We start from the raw sequence: 20,910 nt of genomic DNA, 5'->3' as shown, positions 1-20,910 counted from the left end.
AATAACAAATGTGAGAAAACCTAGAGTGACAGTTTATTGAAAAATACAAATTCAGATACATTTCTTGATAGGTTGTATTTATGAAAACACCAGTAGTCTAAAGTTGGACTAGACTGAAATAGCTGCAATCCAGAGAGACTAACCTGTATAAAAGATAAATGCTGGAAGGCAAGCTGACACAGTATCAGGAAGTAGGTCAGCTATTGGCTGCTCAAAGCACGTGGTCCTGTGTAACACTGCAGAAACGAAACTCAGGATACATAAAGGGAAACGACTGGTGTTGTCAGAAACACTACCCAATCTATCTCTGCTCTCCGAGGAATCTGTGTAGAGGGTGAAGTATGTGAATATACAGGATGTAAGTAGCATTTATTTTTTGTTCTAATTCTTTTAACCTGTAAATCTATGATTAGAGATTAAATTAAACCCTGACTGTATCATATGATTAATAAAAGTAAGGTCGTGCTGCTGCTGGGAAATAAGACACTTTTCCTTCCTCTAATTTAAACGCTGAGGTTTTCAGATGCAGTTTTTTTTTTAAGCCAAAACCAGCTGTGAGTCATAAAGAAATTGAAAAAAAGAATCTGAAAACTTAAATGTGTAAATAGCATGTGCAGCTATTAGGTCTGATAGAGGTTGATGTAGAAGTTCTCTTTGACACTGGAAGCAATGTATCTGGTGGGGGAGCTTATATAAAAAAAAAAAAAAAAAAAGTGTTCTTAATAAGCTGTATTCTGAGTTTTTACAAATTGTCCACATATTTGTCATATTCAAATGAAAAAAGACTGAGGCTAAGGCCCCACATAGCAGGCCACAGCAAAAAAAGCAGAAAATCATCGTAGCTTTTCCCCTTGTCGCTTTTCACAAAAAGTCTACAGAGTTTTCCTCTGCAGACTTTTTGCTTCACTTATACCTATATAGAGAAATCACCAGCGTCTCTGTAGGTATAATTGACATGCTGTGATTTCCGTAACTTAAAATTCATTAGAATCCCATCCACTTTCCAGTAACTGTAAAAAGCCATGGCAAATACCACCACTTGGGGACCCAGCCTGAGACATTTTATCCATTATTTTAAGAAATTCACCATAAAAAAGTATCGACTGTTGTGTGAAATTCATTTTCGTAATATTTTCAACAACAAATATCTTTCATATCTTTCAGGTATATTTGAGGCTGGTGCCCTATGTTGCAAAAACGGAGCATTTTAAAAGTACCATATATACTCGAGTATAAGTCGAGTTTTCAGCACAGTTCTTGTGCTGAAAAAGCTTATACTTGAGTCAAGCAAAAAAAAAAAGAAAAATAATATATGGGGGGTGTCTATGACCAGCCGCAATAGTAATGTGAATTCAGTCGGCTTTCTAGTGGTATATAAAACCACATGTGCCCAAGGATATGAAATGTTCTTTTTAACAACAATTGGTCTTTAAGACTAAACACAGGTAGGATGCAAGCACTTTCAAGCTATCACACTTGTTTTTCCAGAAAGTTTTTAACCCCTTCCTAACATCTGCTGTAATATTGGGTCTTTAAAAATCAAAAGTGCCAAATTAAGTTTTTTTACGATTTCATTTCCCATAAAACATAAGACTTTCCCCCAAATAATATAACTAAAAAGACGCACAAATGCAGTTTTTCTCCAATTACACCCCAATTTTTTCTTCAGCTTCCCAGTACAGCTTCCCATCTTTTGATCGTCCGCCTCAGGCAGCAGGGGGAGGGGGGATGCTAGTGATAACATTACAGTGAATACGATGCAGTAATATTTTGTGCAGTAATACTTACTGGAGACGTCTTCCCACATTTCCCATCTCTTCCCTTTGCACCGCCATGACCACTTCTTCCAGCTGTGACTTGACTCTGTAAAGTTTGCAATACAGACATCTTTGACTCCTCACTTCTTCACGCGCCCAACCCCCATATATTATTATTTATTATGCCCCACAGCGGCATCAGCAGCCTATATTATGCCCTACAGTGGCACAATAGACTGTGGGGCATAATAACAGTTGCAGGGGGGCCGCTGTGGGGCATAAATAGAGGTTACAGGGGCCACAGTGGAACCTGCAACCTCTATTATGCCCCACAATGGCCCACCCATGAACTATTATTATACTCAGGGGTCTTTTCAGACCCCCCCCCCCCCCCCCCCGAGTATAATAATCAGAGACCCAGGGGAGGTGAGGGAACATAATAAACAGTTTTATTCACCTCTCCGGGATCTGATGTTAATCCTATCAGGCTTTGGGCCTGAAAGAAAGTTGCCCCCTCCTATTGTTCTGATTTCAGAGGAATAATGCCATTGTGTTCCATTGTGTGAGAACTCTATAACTGTTTACTTGTGTCCTTACACATTTGGATATTTTGGGGGGAGTTGATAGAATGTATCAGATTTCCTGGGGTGAAAAGGTTTTCCCCAGATTCCTTTTCCTTATATATGCTGAAACATGAAGGGATCAAGATCTAAAATAATTGAAATAGGTTTTTCAGGGTGTGATTTGTTGAAGGGTAATTTTTCATGCCATGATAGCGAGCTGGAGAAGGAGGCGAGTTTACAAATTGTATCCAGAGAAAATCAAAATGAGAAAGTAGAGAGACGTGAACAAACTGTATATGAGGTTTACCAAAGAAGTCAGATAACTGAGTCTCTTCACTTCACAGATATCTTAGGTAGGCTATCCTTTACTGCTATCAGGGTGCTTAATAGTGGGTCTCGAAGTCAAACCAGCAATGAAAAGCATCTTCATTTCTGATATTTCACAGTTATTGAAGCCATGGTTAACTGGATATATATATATATATATATATATATATATATATATATATATATATATATTCGCTATTCCAGGGTAACATCAACTTCCAAACAGTAGGCCATATAGAGAAATGTTGGTCAGCTCCTCCTCCACAACAGCTAATGTCTTCTTAGGGGAGGAACTTCTGTCATAGCAGACATAGAGGTTGTTTTTGGTCTGCTGCTTTTTTTTTTTTTTTTTTTAATAGGTTCTTACCTATTGGATTACTCCAGCTTGTAATGACTGATATTCACTTACCCATCCCTCTCCTACTTATGGCCTCCAGCGCTTCACATTCAGCTTCCTTCCTGACATTGCACAGCATCTGGACGTCACAGCCTGAGGCTGTTCAATATGAGGATGTAATATAAAACAAAAGGCTGAGACGCCTATGGGCAACAGCAGGTTGGGTAAGTAAATATCAGTCATTACCTGAAGGAGTAATCCGATAGTTGGCAGACTAAAGCCATGCTGTGGGCACCACTATATTTTTTGGGGGCCTCTAAAAAGTGAAATTACAGTATGGGGGCACTAACTGTATGAGGATAAAAGCTTGTTATGGGGCCTGGTCTTTTCTGGCTATGCCGCTGTGTCTTATCAGGAGGTTCCCATGACCAGTCTATTAAAAAATTTTTAAAAAAATCCGCAAAATCTATAAACCACCAATTTGAACAAAAGTAGTGACTTTTTATGCCTAGAACACTATATAAGGCATATTTTACAGTTGATCCAACATTATCTACTGTGTCTTTCTGACTATAAAACATTTCTGTCCCTGGGACTGCTTTTTATATAATCAGGGAAAGAACTGCCATAGTGCTTTATCCAGTCTCTGAGAGAGCTGAGCACTGAACTGTATGGACAGTGCAGAGAGGAGAAGACGAAACCTATACCTGGCATGGAGAGGAAGAAACTCATCTCTCTCCAAACTGCAGGGCCTGACACACATGCGCAGGAAAGATCAAGGATGTTTTTTATGGCATCATCACGTGAACGGTCACATGTATGGGAGAAGGGGCGGGGCTGTAGTCAGCAGAAGCAACGATTCAATAATAAACTACTGTGTACTGTATGTATACTATGGTTATGTAGAGTATCTGCAGCAGAGCTGTATATGTGTGGGAAGATGTCTAAATATAGTTTATGGAGGAAACCGTGTTTCTGTGTAGCAGAGCTCGGTGTGTGTGTTTACTTTGTATGTTGCAGAGTTATGTTGTGTTTGTACTTTGTGCTAGCAGAGCTTTGTGTGTGTGCGCGCGTGCGTGTAGAGGTATTGTGTTTGTAGCAGACTGTGTGTCTTGTATGTAGCAGTGTTCTGTGTGTTTGTACTTTGTGCAGCAGAGCTGTGTTTGTGCATGCGTGTAGAGGTATTATGTTTGTAGCAGAGCTGAGTGTGTGTGTGTGTATACTTTGTGTGTGTGTCAGAGCTATGTATGTTTGTGCAGCAGAGCTGTGTCTGTGCGTGTAAAGGTATTGTGTTTGTAGCAGAGCTGAGTGTGTGTCAGAGCTGTGTATGTTTGTACTTTGTGCAGCAGAGCTATGTCTGTGCATGTGTAGAGGTATTGTGTTTGTAGCAGAACTGAGTGTGTGTATGTACTTTGTGTGTGTGTCAGAGCTATGTATGTTTGTACTTTGTGCAGCAGAGCTATGTCTGTGAGTGTGTAGAGGTATTATATTTGTAGCAGAGCTGAGTGTGTGGGTGTGTGTATACTTTGTGTGTGACAGAGCTATGTATGTTTGTTCTTTGTGCAGCAGAGCTGTGTCTGTGCGTGTGTAGATGTATTGTTTGTAGCAGAGCTGAGCGTATGTATGTACAGTACTTTGTGTTTGTGTCAGAGCTATGTGTTTGTTCTTTGTGCAGCAGAGCTGTGTGTGCACCTGTACATGTATTGTGTTTGTAGTAGAGCTGAGTGTGTGTACAGCAGTGTGTATCCACTGTGTTTGTGTATGCGTATATGTGTACAGCACTGTGCTCTTTGTACCACCAGGGAATATTTCATTGGTATTATATATTTTTCTGTGTTTTTACTTTTTAAATGTTGGATGCATCTTATAGTCAGAAAAATACTGTAATAGAATTTGATGGGGAAGGAGTGATTCGTCCAGAGCTAATAAAACTATAAGCAAATGATCTGCATGTTCAGCTACGTTTACAGGGAAAATAATATTCTCACCATACCTCCTAACTTTCAAAGGACAGAAAAAGGAACAAAATGTGTGCCACGCATAGCGTGCCTTGGCAAGTTTAGCCCCACCCATGTTTAAATTGATCTAGAAAACTATGAGGAATAGATACAGAAAGTATATTGGAAAATTGTACCAATTTTTATTATACAAACCATAACATTTGTCTCTCAATATTGGTCTGAAAGTGGCCAACCCCTTTAAGAGGCACAACAACATTCAAATAATGTATGTCATTTAGATGTAGAGATAATCCTCTGTTTATGGATATATAACAGCCTGCCAGTGTAGGTGAGGCCTGTTACAGGAAACTTTGATGCAGACAGAGGATGAATGCGTCAATCACAGCTAAAGGGGAAGAGCCAGATTATTTGAATTTTTCTGCAGGCAAATTTGACAAATGAGACCCACCCCCAATGTATAGCCATAAAAGATTATCTCTGGATTGCTTCATCAGTTTGTGGCCACATTGCCATGTTTCAGCTCCTATTAAATGCCCCTAAATAGCTTATTGGTTTGTGAGGCTGGACCTGACATATAGTACCTTTTTTAATGTTTACAGTGATGAAAGTTTGTAATGACCTGTTATGACTTTTTTTTTTTCTGTTCACTTGCACTATGCCTTTTTCCACAGAATTTTTTACATTTCGACATGGATGAAATTCTGAAGTCGGAGATTTTGATTGTTGTATGTGGTGAAAAAGATGGTGTTTCTCTTACTGAATTTGGTGGACTTTTCCGTCAGATACATGGCTATAACCTTAACCTGCTCAACTATGGATACTCCTCACTGAGAAAGTTATTAAATGACATGAACGATTTGATTGAGTTAACAACCATAAATGGACAGCATATGATAAGATGCAAAGTACCTTCAAGACATCAAGTAATTGTTTCATTTGGGAATAATTCTCAAGCAAAGGAACAGGTCTCAGGGTATTCAAGTGTACCCATACCTTCATCTGGACCTTCCCTAGGTATGAATACACATTATTTGATGAAAATCATTTGTAAAGCACCATACTGTATGTTGTTTATTTCAAAACACACAGGACTAGGCAACATCTAAAAGTCAGTTGACATTGAGAGATACTATGCATTAAAATATAGTTCCTTAATGATAAAGATATTTTAACTTATGGTTTAATGAAGAGTAATGGCCTCTTACTAAGGGTGGAATTTCCCTAGTAACAGGGAGTGGACAGCAAGTTAATTAGAAGGGCAGCTACATTAGAGAGATTTTTCAGGCAAAAATAGTAAAATTTTTAAATTAAATGCTTTACATTATGGTCTAAAGTCACATGCTCTATTAAATTAAACCAAAATATCTGAAAATTTAGTGACCATTTAAGTAATATAGTAGAACTGTCAAGCTGATTCTAGATTGCAGGTGACTGACATTTTTACATTTTTCAATTGGTACAAATGTGACTTATAGGTATGTATAAAGATAGCCCATTTCAATGTGGGTTTTGCCACCACACATGAACTGTTTCCCACGGACGGTGTACAATGGCCCTTAGTGTGCACTAATTTCTCGTTCTTCCAAAGCCACAAGTGTTATGTCCAATACAATTCTCCCAGTGAAAAAGTCATTCTTTCATAAATCATTCCTTCAAAAACATAATCCAACAAGCAGGTGATAAAAATCATCATAGCATGTACAAAAAGAAGACACCCCCTTGGATAATTAGCATCTGCTGCTTAGATCAGATTTTTAAAGGAGTCTTAAAGAATTACTTTTTTTTTTTCAACTTGAATTGTGCTAGATTGTATTCACACTTATTGAAGTCCTCTTTGAAAAATGATATAGGAAAGTTTCTGTTTTAATTACTTTTAGTGCATACTTTAGTGTGCTATCAAACATAAAACCAAAAGAAGCTGCTTCACCTGATGAAACAATGTATGTTTGAGAATATGTGTGGCTACCTGGAAATTGCTCCAGACTGCAAGGGAGCCAATAAATACTAATATATGCAAAAAATATTCCAGCATGCCACAAATAGATAAAACATAACCTTTACTTCATATAGAAGGTAAAAAAGGGATATTACATCACCCATTCAGGGCACACGACCATGAGAGAGAGCTTACGCGTTTCGGGACATATTTGTGTCCCTTACTCATAGTGTAAGCTCTAGAGATGAGCAAACAGAGTTCAATCGAGTACATGTTCGATCGAACATCACACTGTTCGCAATATTCTATACGAACACCGCGTTGCAAATGCACTTAAAGTTCGATTCCCCTCCCACCTTCCCTGGCGCTTTTTTTGCACCAATAACAGTGCAGGGGAGGTGGGACAAGAACTATGACAATGGAGGAATTGAAAAAACTAGGAAAAAGCCATTGGCTGCCGAGGACATGTGACCTCTGATTCAAACGAACAGGCAGCATCATCTCCGATTAATTTGCGTCTTGCACTTAGTTAGAGAGAGACATCTGCTGAGGGCTAGTTAGGTTTTAGATTCTGCTAGGCAGGAATATCAAAGAAGATGATTTCACTGATGGCACACTGGGTGAATGTAGTTGAGGCTGGGACTGGGTCACAAACTGGGCCGGTGTACCTCATATCCCCGCCTATCATTTCTGGCAGGGCCTCTGAAACAACACCCTTCTCCGCCATCATTAAATTGACTCCAGCTACGAGCCTGAAACGTTGCAGCACTGGCGTGGGTAGGCGTCAGCAGGCCGTGCTGAGGCTCATCAGCTTGGGGGACAGACAGCACATTGCCTCCGAGGGTGAGGGATGCCCTCCTCGATGAGCAGAAAAAAAGAAAAAAGGCACCGAGCCGACCAATGTGTAGTAATTTAGAACAGTGACTCAAGGTAAGCAGAATATTAGGCCGCTCACCTGGCAGGGTTGTATAGGATACAACAACCCTGATGGCATAAACATCGAATAGGTTGGTAGGTCTAGGTAGCTGCAGGTCATACGCCAAGTGACGTCAAGGAATAACAATTAAGGACCGTCCTTCAATCAAGGAAAGGTCTCCTTTCCTTGATTGAAGGACGGCCCTCCTCGATGAGACAGCAATATGGTTTGAGCTGCTGCACCTGGGCCCAGGCATGGTCATGTCTGATAATGGCAGGAACCTGGTAGCAGCTCTGGAGCTTGCCAGCCTCCAACATGTTCCATGCCTGGCCCACGTCTTTAACCTAGTGGTGCAACATTTTTTAAAGACATACCCAAATGTACTACTGGTGAAAGTGCGGCGCTTGTGCGACCACTTTCACAAGTGTACAGTAGCTGCTGCTAGCCTCAAAAAACTCCAGCAACGCCTACATCTGCCCGAACACCGGCTGTTGTGCGACGTCCCCACACGCTGGAACTCAACATATCATATGTTGAGCAGAGTGGTTGAGCAGCAGAGACCTTTGATGGAATACCAGCTACAAAACCCTAGGGTGCCACAAAGTCAGCTCCCTCAGTTTCTCAACCATGAGTGACCATGGATGGGAGACCTATGTGAAATCATACGAGTGTTTTAGGAGTCCACTAAGAGGGTCAGCTGTGATGACGCACTAGTGAGTGTAACAATCCCACTCTTGTGTGTGATGCGAGAATCCCTCATTGCCATCACGGATAACGCAGATCACACTGAGGAGTCATGGATAGCAGCAGAACCGTCACAGCAGGAGAGTAGTTCCACAGCTGTCCGCTTCACAGCATTTAATGGAGGAGGAGGATGAAGACGTGGCAGATGATATGATTGTGACATAGGAGACTACCGGGGAAGTTCAATGGGTCCCATTCTTGCAGCATGGATGGGGCGAAAGGGAGGAGGAGGAAATGGAGAGTGACCTTTCTGGTGGGGGCATCGAAGTCATGCCAAGTAACACTCTGGCACACATGGCTGACTTCATGTTGGGGTGATTTTCAAGTGACAAGCGCGTAGTCAAAATAATGGAGAGCAACCAGTACTGGATATTTGCAATCCTTGACCCCCGGTATAAAAATAACATCTCGTCTTTTATTCCCGTAGAAGGGAGGGCCAATCGCATTAATGACTGCCACAAGCAATTGGTGCAGAACATGCACACACAGTGTCCCCCCCCACACACAGTATTATATGCTCACATGTATAGCAGCAATGCATCACAACTTTTCCTGCAGTGTTTTTCACAGAAATTATTTCTGTTTCCTTGATACCTATAGGGAAACCACTGACGTTTCCATAGATATAATTGACATGCTGTGGCTTTAGATATTGCAGCATGTCCACTGAGCTTATTATTTCGCAATGTGTGGATGGGATTCTGTGGCGCACGGATTATCAAGACATGCATACTATATAACCATATTAAATTCCCCAATAGACATAGTATCATATGTTTCCATTTACATATTTTTTTTTATAATTAATGTCATATGATACACAACTACAGTGTTCTATTGCAATATATGTAGTCAACTCTGCTTCTTAAAGGGGCTTTATCAGCAAAATTATGCTAATAGAGCCCCACATATGCGTGAATAGCCTTTAAAAAGCCTATTGCGTGAAAAGCCCATATGCGTGAATAGCCTTTAAAAAGGCTATTCAGGCACCGTAAATGTTATATTAAACCCCGTCCCTTTTTTAAATAAAAGCATTAAAACATAAATGCAAATCTTACCGAACGTGCACCATGGGTGGGGATGCACGATGCGACGTTAGCTTTGGGCACGCCTGCCTCTTCTGTCTTCTAGTAGTGACGCCCTCTGGTTCCGTGTCTTCTTCCAGCTTCTTCTCTTCAAATACTGCGCCTGCGTAGTAGCGCTTCCCTCCGGAGCGCTATTGCGCAGGCTCACTCGCGAACTGCCATTAAGTAAAATGGCGAGATTTGCATATATGTTTTAATGCTTTTATTTAAAAATGGGACGGGGGTTTAATATAACATTTACGGTGCCTGAATAGCCTTTTTAAAGGCTATTCATGCATATGTGGGGCTCTATTAGCATAATTTTGCTGATAGGGCCCCTTTAAGTTTACAGGCTAAACGTGTGCCAAATTTAAATTTCTTTGGCGTTTCTTTGGATAACAGTAATTTTAAGGGTTCATCAACATATTGCATACGTCAAGTATAGAGACTAAGAGCATGGCTAAGTAAAAGAACAATGTCAAAACTAATTAAAAATTCTCAATGGATTACGTACAATTTTTTTTTTTGTTATTTCTTCAGAGATTCTTTGTTACATGTTGTCAAGTACATTTTTTAGATTCTTTAAGATTCTAAATGAGCGAAGACAGCTGCTTATTACTTTATTATGTAATATCAATTTAAAAGCAAAATCAATACAATGTCAAAATGTATAGTTAATGAAGTATGGTCAATTTTTTTTCAATATATTTGAGCTCAAATCAAAGATTACAAATAATTCAATTGTGTCTAATAGGTCCTGCTGCAAGGAAAACTGAGCAAGCACAACCTATGCCACTACAACTGAACCATGTGAAGGTAAATACGAGACCTCGGAAAGATAAGCTGCTCTGAATATTTACAGCCTTATTTACAAACCTATTTAGTATGCTATATTCATATTCAAGGCCTTAAAGAATGGCATTTTGCAATATAAGATAACTATTTTTCTGCCTCTTTTGGTTAATCCACTGACAGTGGAAGTCTGTCTGTAGAAATACTTCCTTATAAGGCTGGTCTTACACGACCGTAGTTTAACCCCTTAAGGACCAGGCCATTTTTTGGTTTCGCATTTTCGTTTTTCCCTCCTCACATTTCAAGAGCCATAACTTTTTCATTTTTCAGTTCACAGAGTCACATGATAGCTTATTGTTTGCGGGACAAATTGTACTTTGTAATGGCACCATTCAATATGCTGTGCAATGTACTGGGAAGCTGGAAAAAAATTCAGAATGAGGCGCAATTGGAGAAAAAATGCATTTGCGCCATTTTCTTATGGGTTTAATTTTTACAGCATTCACTGTTTGGTACAAATGACATGTTACCTGTGTTCTACGTGTCAGTACAAACGCGGTGATACCAAATTTATATAGTATTTGAAATTTTTTGATACTTTTAAAAAAATGATAAACTTTGCAAAATAGAAAAAAAAATTTGTGTCATCATGTTCTAACACCTGTAACTTTTTCATATTTCCATGTATGGAGCTGGTTGTGGTGTCTTTTTATGCGGGACAAGATGACGTTTCTATTGATACCATTTGGGGAAAGATCCGATGGTTTGATCACTTTTTATTCAATTTTTTATAGGAGGCAAAGTGTTGAAAAAAACGCTTTTTGGCTGTTTTTATTTTTTTTGCCGCTACGCCGTTCGCAGTACGGGATAAATGTTTTAATATTCTAATAGTTCAGGCATTTTGGAGCGCAGGGATACCTAATATGTTTATGTTTAATGTTCTTTAATTACTTTTATAGCTGATCTAGGGAAAGGGGGGTGATTTGAACTTTTATATTTTTTTTATTTTTTTAATACTTTTAAAAACTTTTTTTTTTCTTCTGTTACATTTATGATCAGACCCCTTAGGTACCTTGAAACCTAGGGAGTCTGATCGCTCATACTATTCACTGCAATACTACAGTATTGCAGTGAATAGGAAAATCGCAGCACTTCTATTAGACGATGCCTCTGGCATCGCCTAATAGATCTAGTGCAGAGACAAGCCTGGAAGCCTTCAATAGGCTTCCGGCTGTCATAGCAACCGATCACCGCCCTCTTGTGACGTTCAGGAGGGCGGCGATCGGCGAAACATGGCGGCGCCCATGCTGCCGGCGCCGTTTACACACTGCGGTCACGTTTGACCGCAGTGTGTAAAGGGTTAACAGCAGCGATCGGCTCAGGCACCGACCGCTGCTGTTAGTGGCAGGTCCTGGCTGTATTATACAGCCAGCATCTGCCGTGTATGGAGCGAGCTCAGCGTGTGAGCTCGCTCCATACATCCCCATGCGACCCATGACGTACAGTTACGTCAAGGGTCGCTAAGGGGTTAAGACCGGAAATGGTCCGCAATTGCGGGTTTTAAATTGTGGACCATTTGCAGACCCACTGTTTTCTATGCGGCCCATTACACCACCGGAGATTTTGTCCGTGGTGTGGCGTGCCGTAACTGTTGACCGTCAGTATACCGCATGTCCATAATGGCCGTGTTTTTATGGCATGGACTGTCCCATACAAGAGACACCTGCTCCATGTGGATTTTTAAATAGTTTTAACTTTGTTTGATATGGCTGAACTGAAAACCTATTTGTAAGTATAATAAAGCTGCAATAGTTGACTCTATGCCAAACTATGTCTTCTATTTTCCTGTACTAATATCAGGAGGTGTGTGGCGACTGAAAAATGGTGGAAAAGCCAAATCAAACTGGGAGACATTCCTTATGCCTTGCCTGGATTCTGTTTATCTGGAGGAACACTCCTGCATGGCTACTGTTCCTCTAATCTCTAGCTGAGCTCAGAGGTGTTTTTATTTTAATGTGTAAATTGGATTCCATTTCTCTCTACTCTGCCACACATGCTTGGATTTACACATATATTTCTATTTTTGACTTTATTTGGATTGACATTACCACAAGCTTGTATGATCTTCTAACTTTTACCAAGAATCAGACGAGGTTGTATTTTGTGTAATAACTTGAAATTGTGATTTTATTGTACATTACATGCAACTCATGTATCTTATGGGTCATAACTCATAGGCCTGGTTCACATCTGTGTTTGGTATTCCGTTCGGCGAGTCCGCTAGGGGACTTGCAGTAGTTTTCTCTTTGCATTATTCATGCGGAAAACACATGGACCCCATTACACTCTATGGGGTCCCTGTGTTTTTTTTTACTAACTGCTTTTTACATAGTTACATAGTTGATGAGGTTGGATAAAGACATTATTCCATCATGTCCAACCTATAACCCTACAATCCCTACAATGTTGATCCAGGGGAAGGCAAAAAACCCCATGAGGCTCATGCCAATTGTCCTATTTCAGGGGAAAAAAATTCCTTCCCGACTCCAAATCTGGCAGTCAGTGTAAAAACCCTGGATCAACGTGTCCTTAAAATCTAGAGTCCATAACCTGTTATATTTTTCTCTTCAAGAAAGGCATCCAGGCCCTCTTTGAACTTGTTTAATGAATCCACCATCACCACTTCCTGGGGCAGAGAGTGCCATAGCCTCACTGTTCTTACTGTGAAGAATCCCCTTCTATGTTTCTAGTGAAACCTTCTCTCCTCCAGACGTAGAGGGTGTCCCCTTGTCATTGTCACTGGCCTAGGAGTTAAAAGATCCTTAGAAAGCTCTTTGTATTGTCCCCTCATGTATTTGTACATTGTTATTAGATCTCCCCGTAGACGTCTTTTCGCTAAGCTGAATAACCCCAAGTTTGTTAATCTATCGTTGTACTCCAGTCCACCCATTCCCCTAATCATTTTGGTTGCCCGTCTTTGCACTTTTTCAAGTTCACTTATGTCTTTCTTATATATCGGGGCCCAAAGTTGCGCGCAATATTCTAAGTGTGGCCGTACCAGTGATTTGTATAGAGACATAACTATGTCCTTGTCATGATAATCTAGACCTCTTTTGATGCATCCCATAATTTTATTTGCCTTGGCAGCAGCTGCCTGACACTGGTCATTAAAGGTAAGCTTGCTGTCCACCAAAATCCCTAAGTCTTTTTCATTGACAGTCTTACCCAGTAATTTACTATTATGTACATAGTCATACATTTTATTACGTCGACCAAAGTGCATTACCTTACATTTGTCAATATTAAACTTCATTTGCCAAGTCTCCACCCATGCTTCCAGTTTCCTTAGATCCCCTTGTAATATTCTACTATCCTCCTCATTACTGATTACCTTACACAGTTTAGTATCATCTGCAAATATGGACACCCTGCTTTGTAAACCCTCTACCAGGTCATTAATAAAGATATTAAACAAGAGAGGACCTAATACTGGCCCTTGCGGCACCCCACTGGTGACTGTGGCCCAGTCTGAATATTTACCATTAACAAGTACCCTCTGTTTCCTATCAATGAGCCAGTTGCTAAACCAAATGCATATGTTTTCCCCCAGTCCCAACATTCTCATTTTGCATACCAACCGTTTATGTGGAACAGTATCAAAAGCCTTTGAAAAGTCCAGGTACACCACGTCTACTGCATTACCCATGTCCAGTCTTGAACTGACCTCCTCATAGAAGCTGATCAGATTAGTCTGACAGGACCGATTCCTCATAAACCCATGCTGATTTGGTGATATAAGATTATTTACATTGAGATACTCCAGGATAGCATCTCTGAGAATGCCCTCAAATATCTTTCCCACCATAGACGTTAAACTTACTGGCCTATAGTTTCCAGGTTCACTTTTACACCCCTTTTTGAAAATTGCCACCACATTTGCTATTCGTCACTCCTGTGGAACAGACCCAGTCATTACTGAATCCTTAAATATTAGATACAAGGGTCTATCTATGACCATGCTTAATTCCCTCAGAACTGTATTCCATCTGGACCAGGCGATTTCTCTATTTTAGTGTTTTGCAGGTGGCGTCGCACTTCTTTAATTCGTATAGGTGTCCATTCGGGGGTTCCCCAAGCGGACTCCCCAAACAGAATACCGAATGCAGATATGAACCAGGCCATACAACCAGAAGGTGTTGAGTATTTTTAGCTTCACATGATTCTAGCTACAACAAAATGTATCAAGCTAAACTTTGCTACCTCTGCATTTTGCATACCTTTGTATTTTTTAATGAGTATGTCAACTTAAAATATTTTTATTTCTCAGCAGGTTTATACCACAAACTCTGCAACAGACAAAGAGTTTAAAGAGACTTCAAAATCTAAATGTCCTGTACCTGCCAAAAACAACTATACTGTAGTAACTCATAGGAAGAGTGCTCAAGCTAGAAAATGTGGATTGTCGTTGAATGAAAAGGCTGCGAGAATAAATAAAAAGACAAAAAAACATGAATTTTCTGCAAACCCTAAATCTGAGACCTTTAACTCTGTTCATACAACACCATCTAGAAAGGTTGCCATTGCAGCAGATGCTGCAAAGACAAATAATGTTTCTCAAATAAGTCAAGGAAGTATTTCCAAAAGCTCACACCCAAAACCAGAAAGAAATCTGGCATCCTTGCAAAATGTCAGTTCAGCTAAGCCAAGATCTATAGAAAACAAGGCATTTGTATCAACAACTGGACATGGAATACAACCAAATATGTCATATGCATCCATCTGTGCCAGCAATATAAACAAGAACCAGTTCAATGATAATGCACAACAATTTACTCCAAAATATACTAAATTTAATGTAGACACCAGGATAAATTCTGCCAATGTTTCCTTATCTTACTCTAGAGCAGAACCTAAAGAGTCAACACAATCAACCTCAGTTATCAAAAATAACATTCAGATGCTACTAAATAAGCATGCAGATGGAATTTCAGTTTTCCAACTACAAAAATTATATCTATCTATGTTTCAACAGTTACTTAGATTTAAGGGTTTCAATACAATGAAACAGTTCTTGCTGGAACTAAAGGATGTGCTGAGAACAGAAGGTTTAGGGGTCCAAATGCGTGCATTCCCGGTTTCTGCTGAAAATAATTCACGCACTGCTTCAAATGGAAATCTAGGTAATTGTGATGCATACAGCATATATTTAGTACATATACCATAGGGTTAAGCCATGTGGCTGCTATGTTTTCCTAGGATGAAGGGAATCCAGTCCTGATTGTTCTTGTCCACTTTGCTATAAATTGGAAAGAACCTGTGCAGGATTCCCTTTTACGAAGGAAAGGCTTTGTTTTGTTTTAAATTCTAATTTTATTTGGTTTTTACAATTTTACAAGCTTAAGAAACGGCACATAGAATTGGTAAAAAGGAAAGGCTTTGTTAGGCCAGGGCCCTAAACACCACAATTTAGCATGGTGGAAGCGCTGCGGAAAATTATGGACCTGCAATTTGGGTGGGAATTTGGCTAATCCTATCCTAAATGCTGCAATTTCTAAAACACTGGCGATTTTGTAAATCACAGCATGTCAATTATACTTATGAAAATGCTGGCGTTTTCATTTAAGTATAATAGGAACAGAAAAGCCGAAGAGGAAAACTCTGTGGACTGTGAAAAGCGCTTTGAAAAAAAAAGTGATGCATTTTAATGTACCTGCAAAGTGGATTGGATTCTGGCTAATCCCATTCACACATTGCATAAAAATATTCGCAACAGAAATGGTGCAATTTCAAAAATTCTGGTGTAAATGCGTAAAATGAGCAATAAAACACAATGTGTTCCTGCTGCCGTCTGTTCCGCAGCTCATTCTGGCTGCAACTCCCTATATGAGGCTTTAGTCTTAAAGCATAATTGTTGAAATTTTTTTTGTAAATGAGTAGTTCAGGTAAATGCAAGAAACTTTGTAATATACAGATGTATCGGAGTTAAGTCAAAATTCTGCAATTGGTTGTACTCCAGCAGTGTGATACCTTATCAAAGAATGTAACAAATGCCAATAAAAAGTAATTTGGAGAATAATTTTCAATGACATTTTATTTTGCTGTCTTATGTGATAATATATCACACTGCAGCAGTTTATACAATTATAGAAGATCAGGTTAACTCTGCTACATCTGTATATTAGCAGATGAAAATGCTACTATTCCTATCCGATTATCACTTGCCTGCTAAACTGTTATGTCCAAATTGAAAAAGGTTAGTGCTCACAAACAGTAAAGGTTCCATAGAAGTGTATGATATGGGGAGCAGAAGTACAGTGAGTGAGAAACAAGCACAGACACAGGCTACAGGAAACAAGAAGTTTCTAGCACTGTCATAACAATATTCCAGTATGTTTTAGCATTACTGTGTAATATAAATGTATATAATGCTTTGCTGTGATAGATATCTGACGCTTGATTCACATCTGCATTTGCCACTCAATACGTGGATTCCGTTCCCCTCTCCACATGAAAAATGCAGAAAGAAAATGCTGTAAGCATCCGCTTTTCTCTGCATTTTTTTTCCGCTTTTCGAGCGGAAACTGAACAGAAACCACATGGACCTCATTATAGTCTATGGAGTTTGCGGGTTTCCTAAGGTAACTGCTTTTTTATGCGGATTGGGTTTCCGATCAGGAGGTCCGCTTGGGGACCCCCAAACGGAAACCCAGTCCCCAAGTAGACCCCCCCGAACGTGTCCCAACGTGTCTCCAAGTGGATCCCACGAACAGAAGCGCATGTGCTGATGTGAACCAAGCCTTACCGCTCCAGGATATCGGACTCTCTCTTCTTTTATCACTTTTGTTAATTGCCGAAGACTCATAGAAAGTGGGTGAAAAAGGAAACAAACACCAGGCCTTCTCTCCGGGTGTCGTATTTGGCCCTGTAATGGATAGCCGAGTTTGATATTTGATTTGAGGCCCCTTATATTCTATGTACACCACTAAATATACATCTATAGTGTATTGTTGTAGAATAATACAGAAATTTATAAAGAAACCAAGTAATACTACTGCATAATAAGTCATACCATTGTTATAAGTAGTTGCTTTAGTTCTCTAACTAGAGGTTATCCACAGCCAATTTTAAATCTGAGGGGGTATGACAACTGGGACCTATTATTGTCAGGGACTTATTGGCTTAAGTACATTGATAAGCTGATTTTTTGTAAGTTTACCTGAGGTAGGATGTCATAAGACACCTTTTTGGAAACTATACGGTTAATATTGGAAAATGTCTTAAGGCTGAGGCCCCACGTTGCAGAAACGCAGCTTTTTTTTGTTGTAGATTTTATTGCGGTTTTTTGAGCCAAAGCCAAGAATGGCTACAAATGAAAAGGGATACATCTAGGAAGCTTCTTACCATTTTCTCAATCCACTCCTGCCTTTGGCTCAAAAAACCACAGCAAGAGGCAGCACGGTGGCTCAGTGGTTAGCAATGCAGCCTTGCAGCGCTGGAGTCCTGGGTTTGAATCCTGCCAAGGACGACATATGCAAGGAGTTTGTATGTCCTCCCTGTGTTTGCTTTGATTTCCTCCCATACTTCAAAGACATACTGATAGGGAAAAAATATACATTGTGATCCCTATATGGGGCTCACGATGTATGTACATTTAAACAAAAAAACTAACGCAACAAAAAAAAGCTTTTTTCTGCAACATTGGGCTTTAGTCTAAAGGGTATTTTCCATCTGTTTCAGCAGCTTTGCCTGTTGTCTTTTCTTCTCACTTCCTATATTCTTCTCAGTTTCTGGACAAAAAAAATCCTGTGTGCACTCAGCCTTAGGGTTCTCTTGGCAATATGAGGAAACCAGTACTATATACAAATCATTACAGTTGAGGGGCCTGATACAGATTTTTCATTGAGGCCCAGGAACTTCATTTTACACCTCTGGTCAGTGGTAGTATATTAATCTCTGTAATGTATTTTAATGTACAAGAAAAGTAAAGGTTTATCTTTTTCTTTCTGCATTTTTCAGATGGGGCACTAAAACTGTCCAGTTCTTTGATTACTAAAAAACTCTTTGAAAGAGAAGTTGTGATATACCCACATTCTTCAGATCCCTTGAAGACACAGAGTGATAAACTACAAGAGGCTGCAAGACTCCCTGTCCATGATGATCACATTTTGACCTCTGAACAAGAGTCAATAGATCAGGTGGAAGGACATATTGCAAACCTATTGAAAACAAAACAGGAACCATTGACTCTTCAAAATATGAAATACGTTGAAACACCTTTCAATGTAAAATGCACTGAATCTCTGAATAACGAAAAACTGTCTATGCCTTCATCTGTTGGAAAAGTTTTGCCTAAGCAAAAATCTCAATGCAATGCACCTCCAAATGCGCAAACGAACCATAAAATGTCAAAGAACAAAGGCATTGCAGAAATATCATATTTATGCATAAATGAAACCCCGAATAAAGCAACTAGTCAAAAAGAACCTTCCCAAAATCTACATCAAGATTCCAGTTTATCACAGCTTATTTTACACTCTTCAGGTTTTTCATTTGTGATGGGACAACAAACAAATGGTTCTGATAACAAAGGAAGTGAAACTGATATTGTTGAAATGCCAAGATCTCTTACTGACCAGAGGATGCCATATCACAGCAAGAGCATTCTAAAAGATCCAGAACAGTTGCAGCAAATGCTATTTAATACTAATTCAAGTATGAAATTGCAGGATAGAAAACTACATCAGTTATCAAGTCCTCATGAACAGAACACTAACCATTTACTTTTGCAGCCATATAACTCGATGGACACAATAAAAACTTGTGGGCAAATAGAATGTCCAACTTTACAAACGGCAAATAATTGCAGCATAACAGAATATCCGTCATCACATTCTGTATATAGCATGCAATGTATAACCATTCCTGCAGAAATAGAAACGCCATCTTCAATACAGGAGAAATGTAGCTCTCAAAATAAAAGATTAATTGAGCGGGATGAATATTCATTTTCTAATTTGCAAGCAAAGGCTCCCAATTCCCTTACTGTAAATAATATGAATAATGCGTCCCATTTATCATCCAGTGAAAAGGTACCAGATGTTCAAAATAAAAAGGCCATTCAAAAAACATCACAACATGAAGCAAGAGTTTCTCCACCTACAAATGCACTTGGTAATGGGAACACTCAGAATTTCTATGTGCACAACAGTGAGCAAGCAGCTCAAACCTTGACAGATGTACACAAACCTGCTGTGGAGAGAAAGCAAAGCACATTAACTGTGCAAATACAGCAGCCTGATGAATGTACTAATCCTGAAAGGATTGCTCAATGTAACCTTTCATCCTTGGGATCAAGGCAAGATATTATAGATCTACCACAAAGTATACCAGAGCAGCCTACAGCCACACAAAGTGCACTTCAAAACAATTTGGAAAGTGTATCAGAACAAGGAGACATGACTACATGGCAAACAAGTCAGGCGCAGGTCTGCTGTGTTTTATGAAACAAGATTATCTGTCTCTGCCTCCTGAGGAGGTCGGAAGTCATAGGAACAGTCAAACGTTGTTTTATGCTGTTTCTCCAAGTCCATTAGTGGTGACTTGAAGTTAGAGAAGAAATATAGCACAGTGGACATTCTATGCATTGATAACTTTCTTTTAGAAATTATCAAACTGAGCAAACTGATTTGGATAGAACCAGATTCTTCCCATTTTCCAAAAGTTTTGGACTTGACCTGATCACAAAACTTCCAATTTGAGATTATAATAAGTGGAGGCCCAGAGGAGGTGAGTAAAAATGGCAAACAGTTTTACTAATCTTTCTTGACCTCTCTTGGGCATCCAGCCACTGCTGTGTGACTGCTCATGCCTGTGATTGGGCCTGGGTCGCATTACGTCAGCCAAAAATGGAACGGGATTGGGGGATGCCGAGGAGAGGTAAGACAAGTTGAGTATAACTATTTGTTATTTTACTCACCAAGTCTGAGTAGACCCCAGAGCATAATACAGCACCAAATAGCAATAGCACTGAGAAGAATCAGAAGGCGAAACCTCATGAATATTCATTTAAATGAATCTCGTAAGATTCAGTCATCTCTGTCACTAATTTAAAAAAAAATTAAAACACTTTTTGGTGTGATATATCTTGTACATACAGTGAAGCCTCTCCAGAAGACCAATTCTTTGAGATGACCACCCAACTTAAAGACCAATTTTTTTCATGGACCAGATTTTCTCCCAGTAAATTTTGTGGAAGCTGCCTCACTTTAAGCAGACCAAATCCTTACCCAACCAAAGACCACTTTTTGAGCTATTTTTTCAGGAGGAACTCCATTGAAAAGACCAGACATTGGACTTCTATAAACAGAACAATATGGATGTACCATGGTACTGCGTCAAAAGACTGCGGCAAGCAAGAGGAAGAGACTTGTAAGGGACATTACAAGAGAAAAGTCACCAACATCATGCTGAAACTGATAGTCCATGTCATAGACAATTTTTACAGTATTCACTG

The 20,910-nt window shown here is 39.6% G+C and overlaps 1 protein-coding gene across 3 annotated transcripts; it reads left to right on the top strand.

Moving 5' to 3' along the window:
- The first annotated feature begins 256 nt into the window (after positions 1-256).
- On the top strand, positions 257-20,875 carry LOC142208334 (uncharacterized). 3 transcript variants are annotated; one of them, XM_075276774.1, is made up of 5 exons: positions 257-358; positions 5,617-5,959; positions 10,360-10,421; positions 14,728-15,577; positions 18,414-20,875. In XM_075276774.1, the coding sequence occupies exons 2-5, from the start codon at positions 5,635-5,637 to the stop codon at positions 19,898-19,900; spliced, it is 2,724 nt and encodes a 907-aa protein (XP_075132875.1). In that variant the 5' UTR covers positions 257-358; positions 5,617-5,634; the 3' UTR covers positions 19,901-20,875. The 3 variants fall into 3 exon arrangements, with proteins under 3 accessions (XP_075132875.1, XP_075132873.1, XP_075132874.1); XM_075276772.1 differs by having other exon boundaries at positions 14,725-15,577; XM_075276773.1 differs by lacking the exon at positions 257-358 and adding an exon at positions 3,819-3,867 and having other exon boundaries at positions 14,725-15,577.
- The last annotated feature ends 35 nt before the right edge of the window (positions 20,876-20,910 follow it).

This window comes from Leptodactylus fuscus, chromosome 6 (assembly GCF_031893055.1).
Source record: "Leptodactylus fuscus isolate aLepFus1 chromosome 6, aLepFus1.hap2, whole genome shotgun sequence".
Classification (NCBI taxonomy): Eukaryota; Metazoa; Chordata; class Amphibia; order Anura; family Leptodactylidae; genus Leptodactylus; species Leptodactylus fuscus.
The sequence above is the reverse complement of the archived record's forward strand: the minus strand, read 5'-3'. Positions and strand labels throughout refer to the sequence as shown.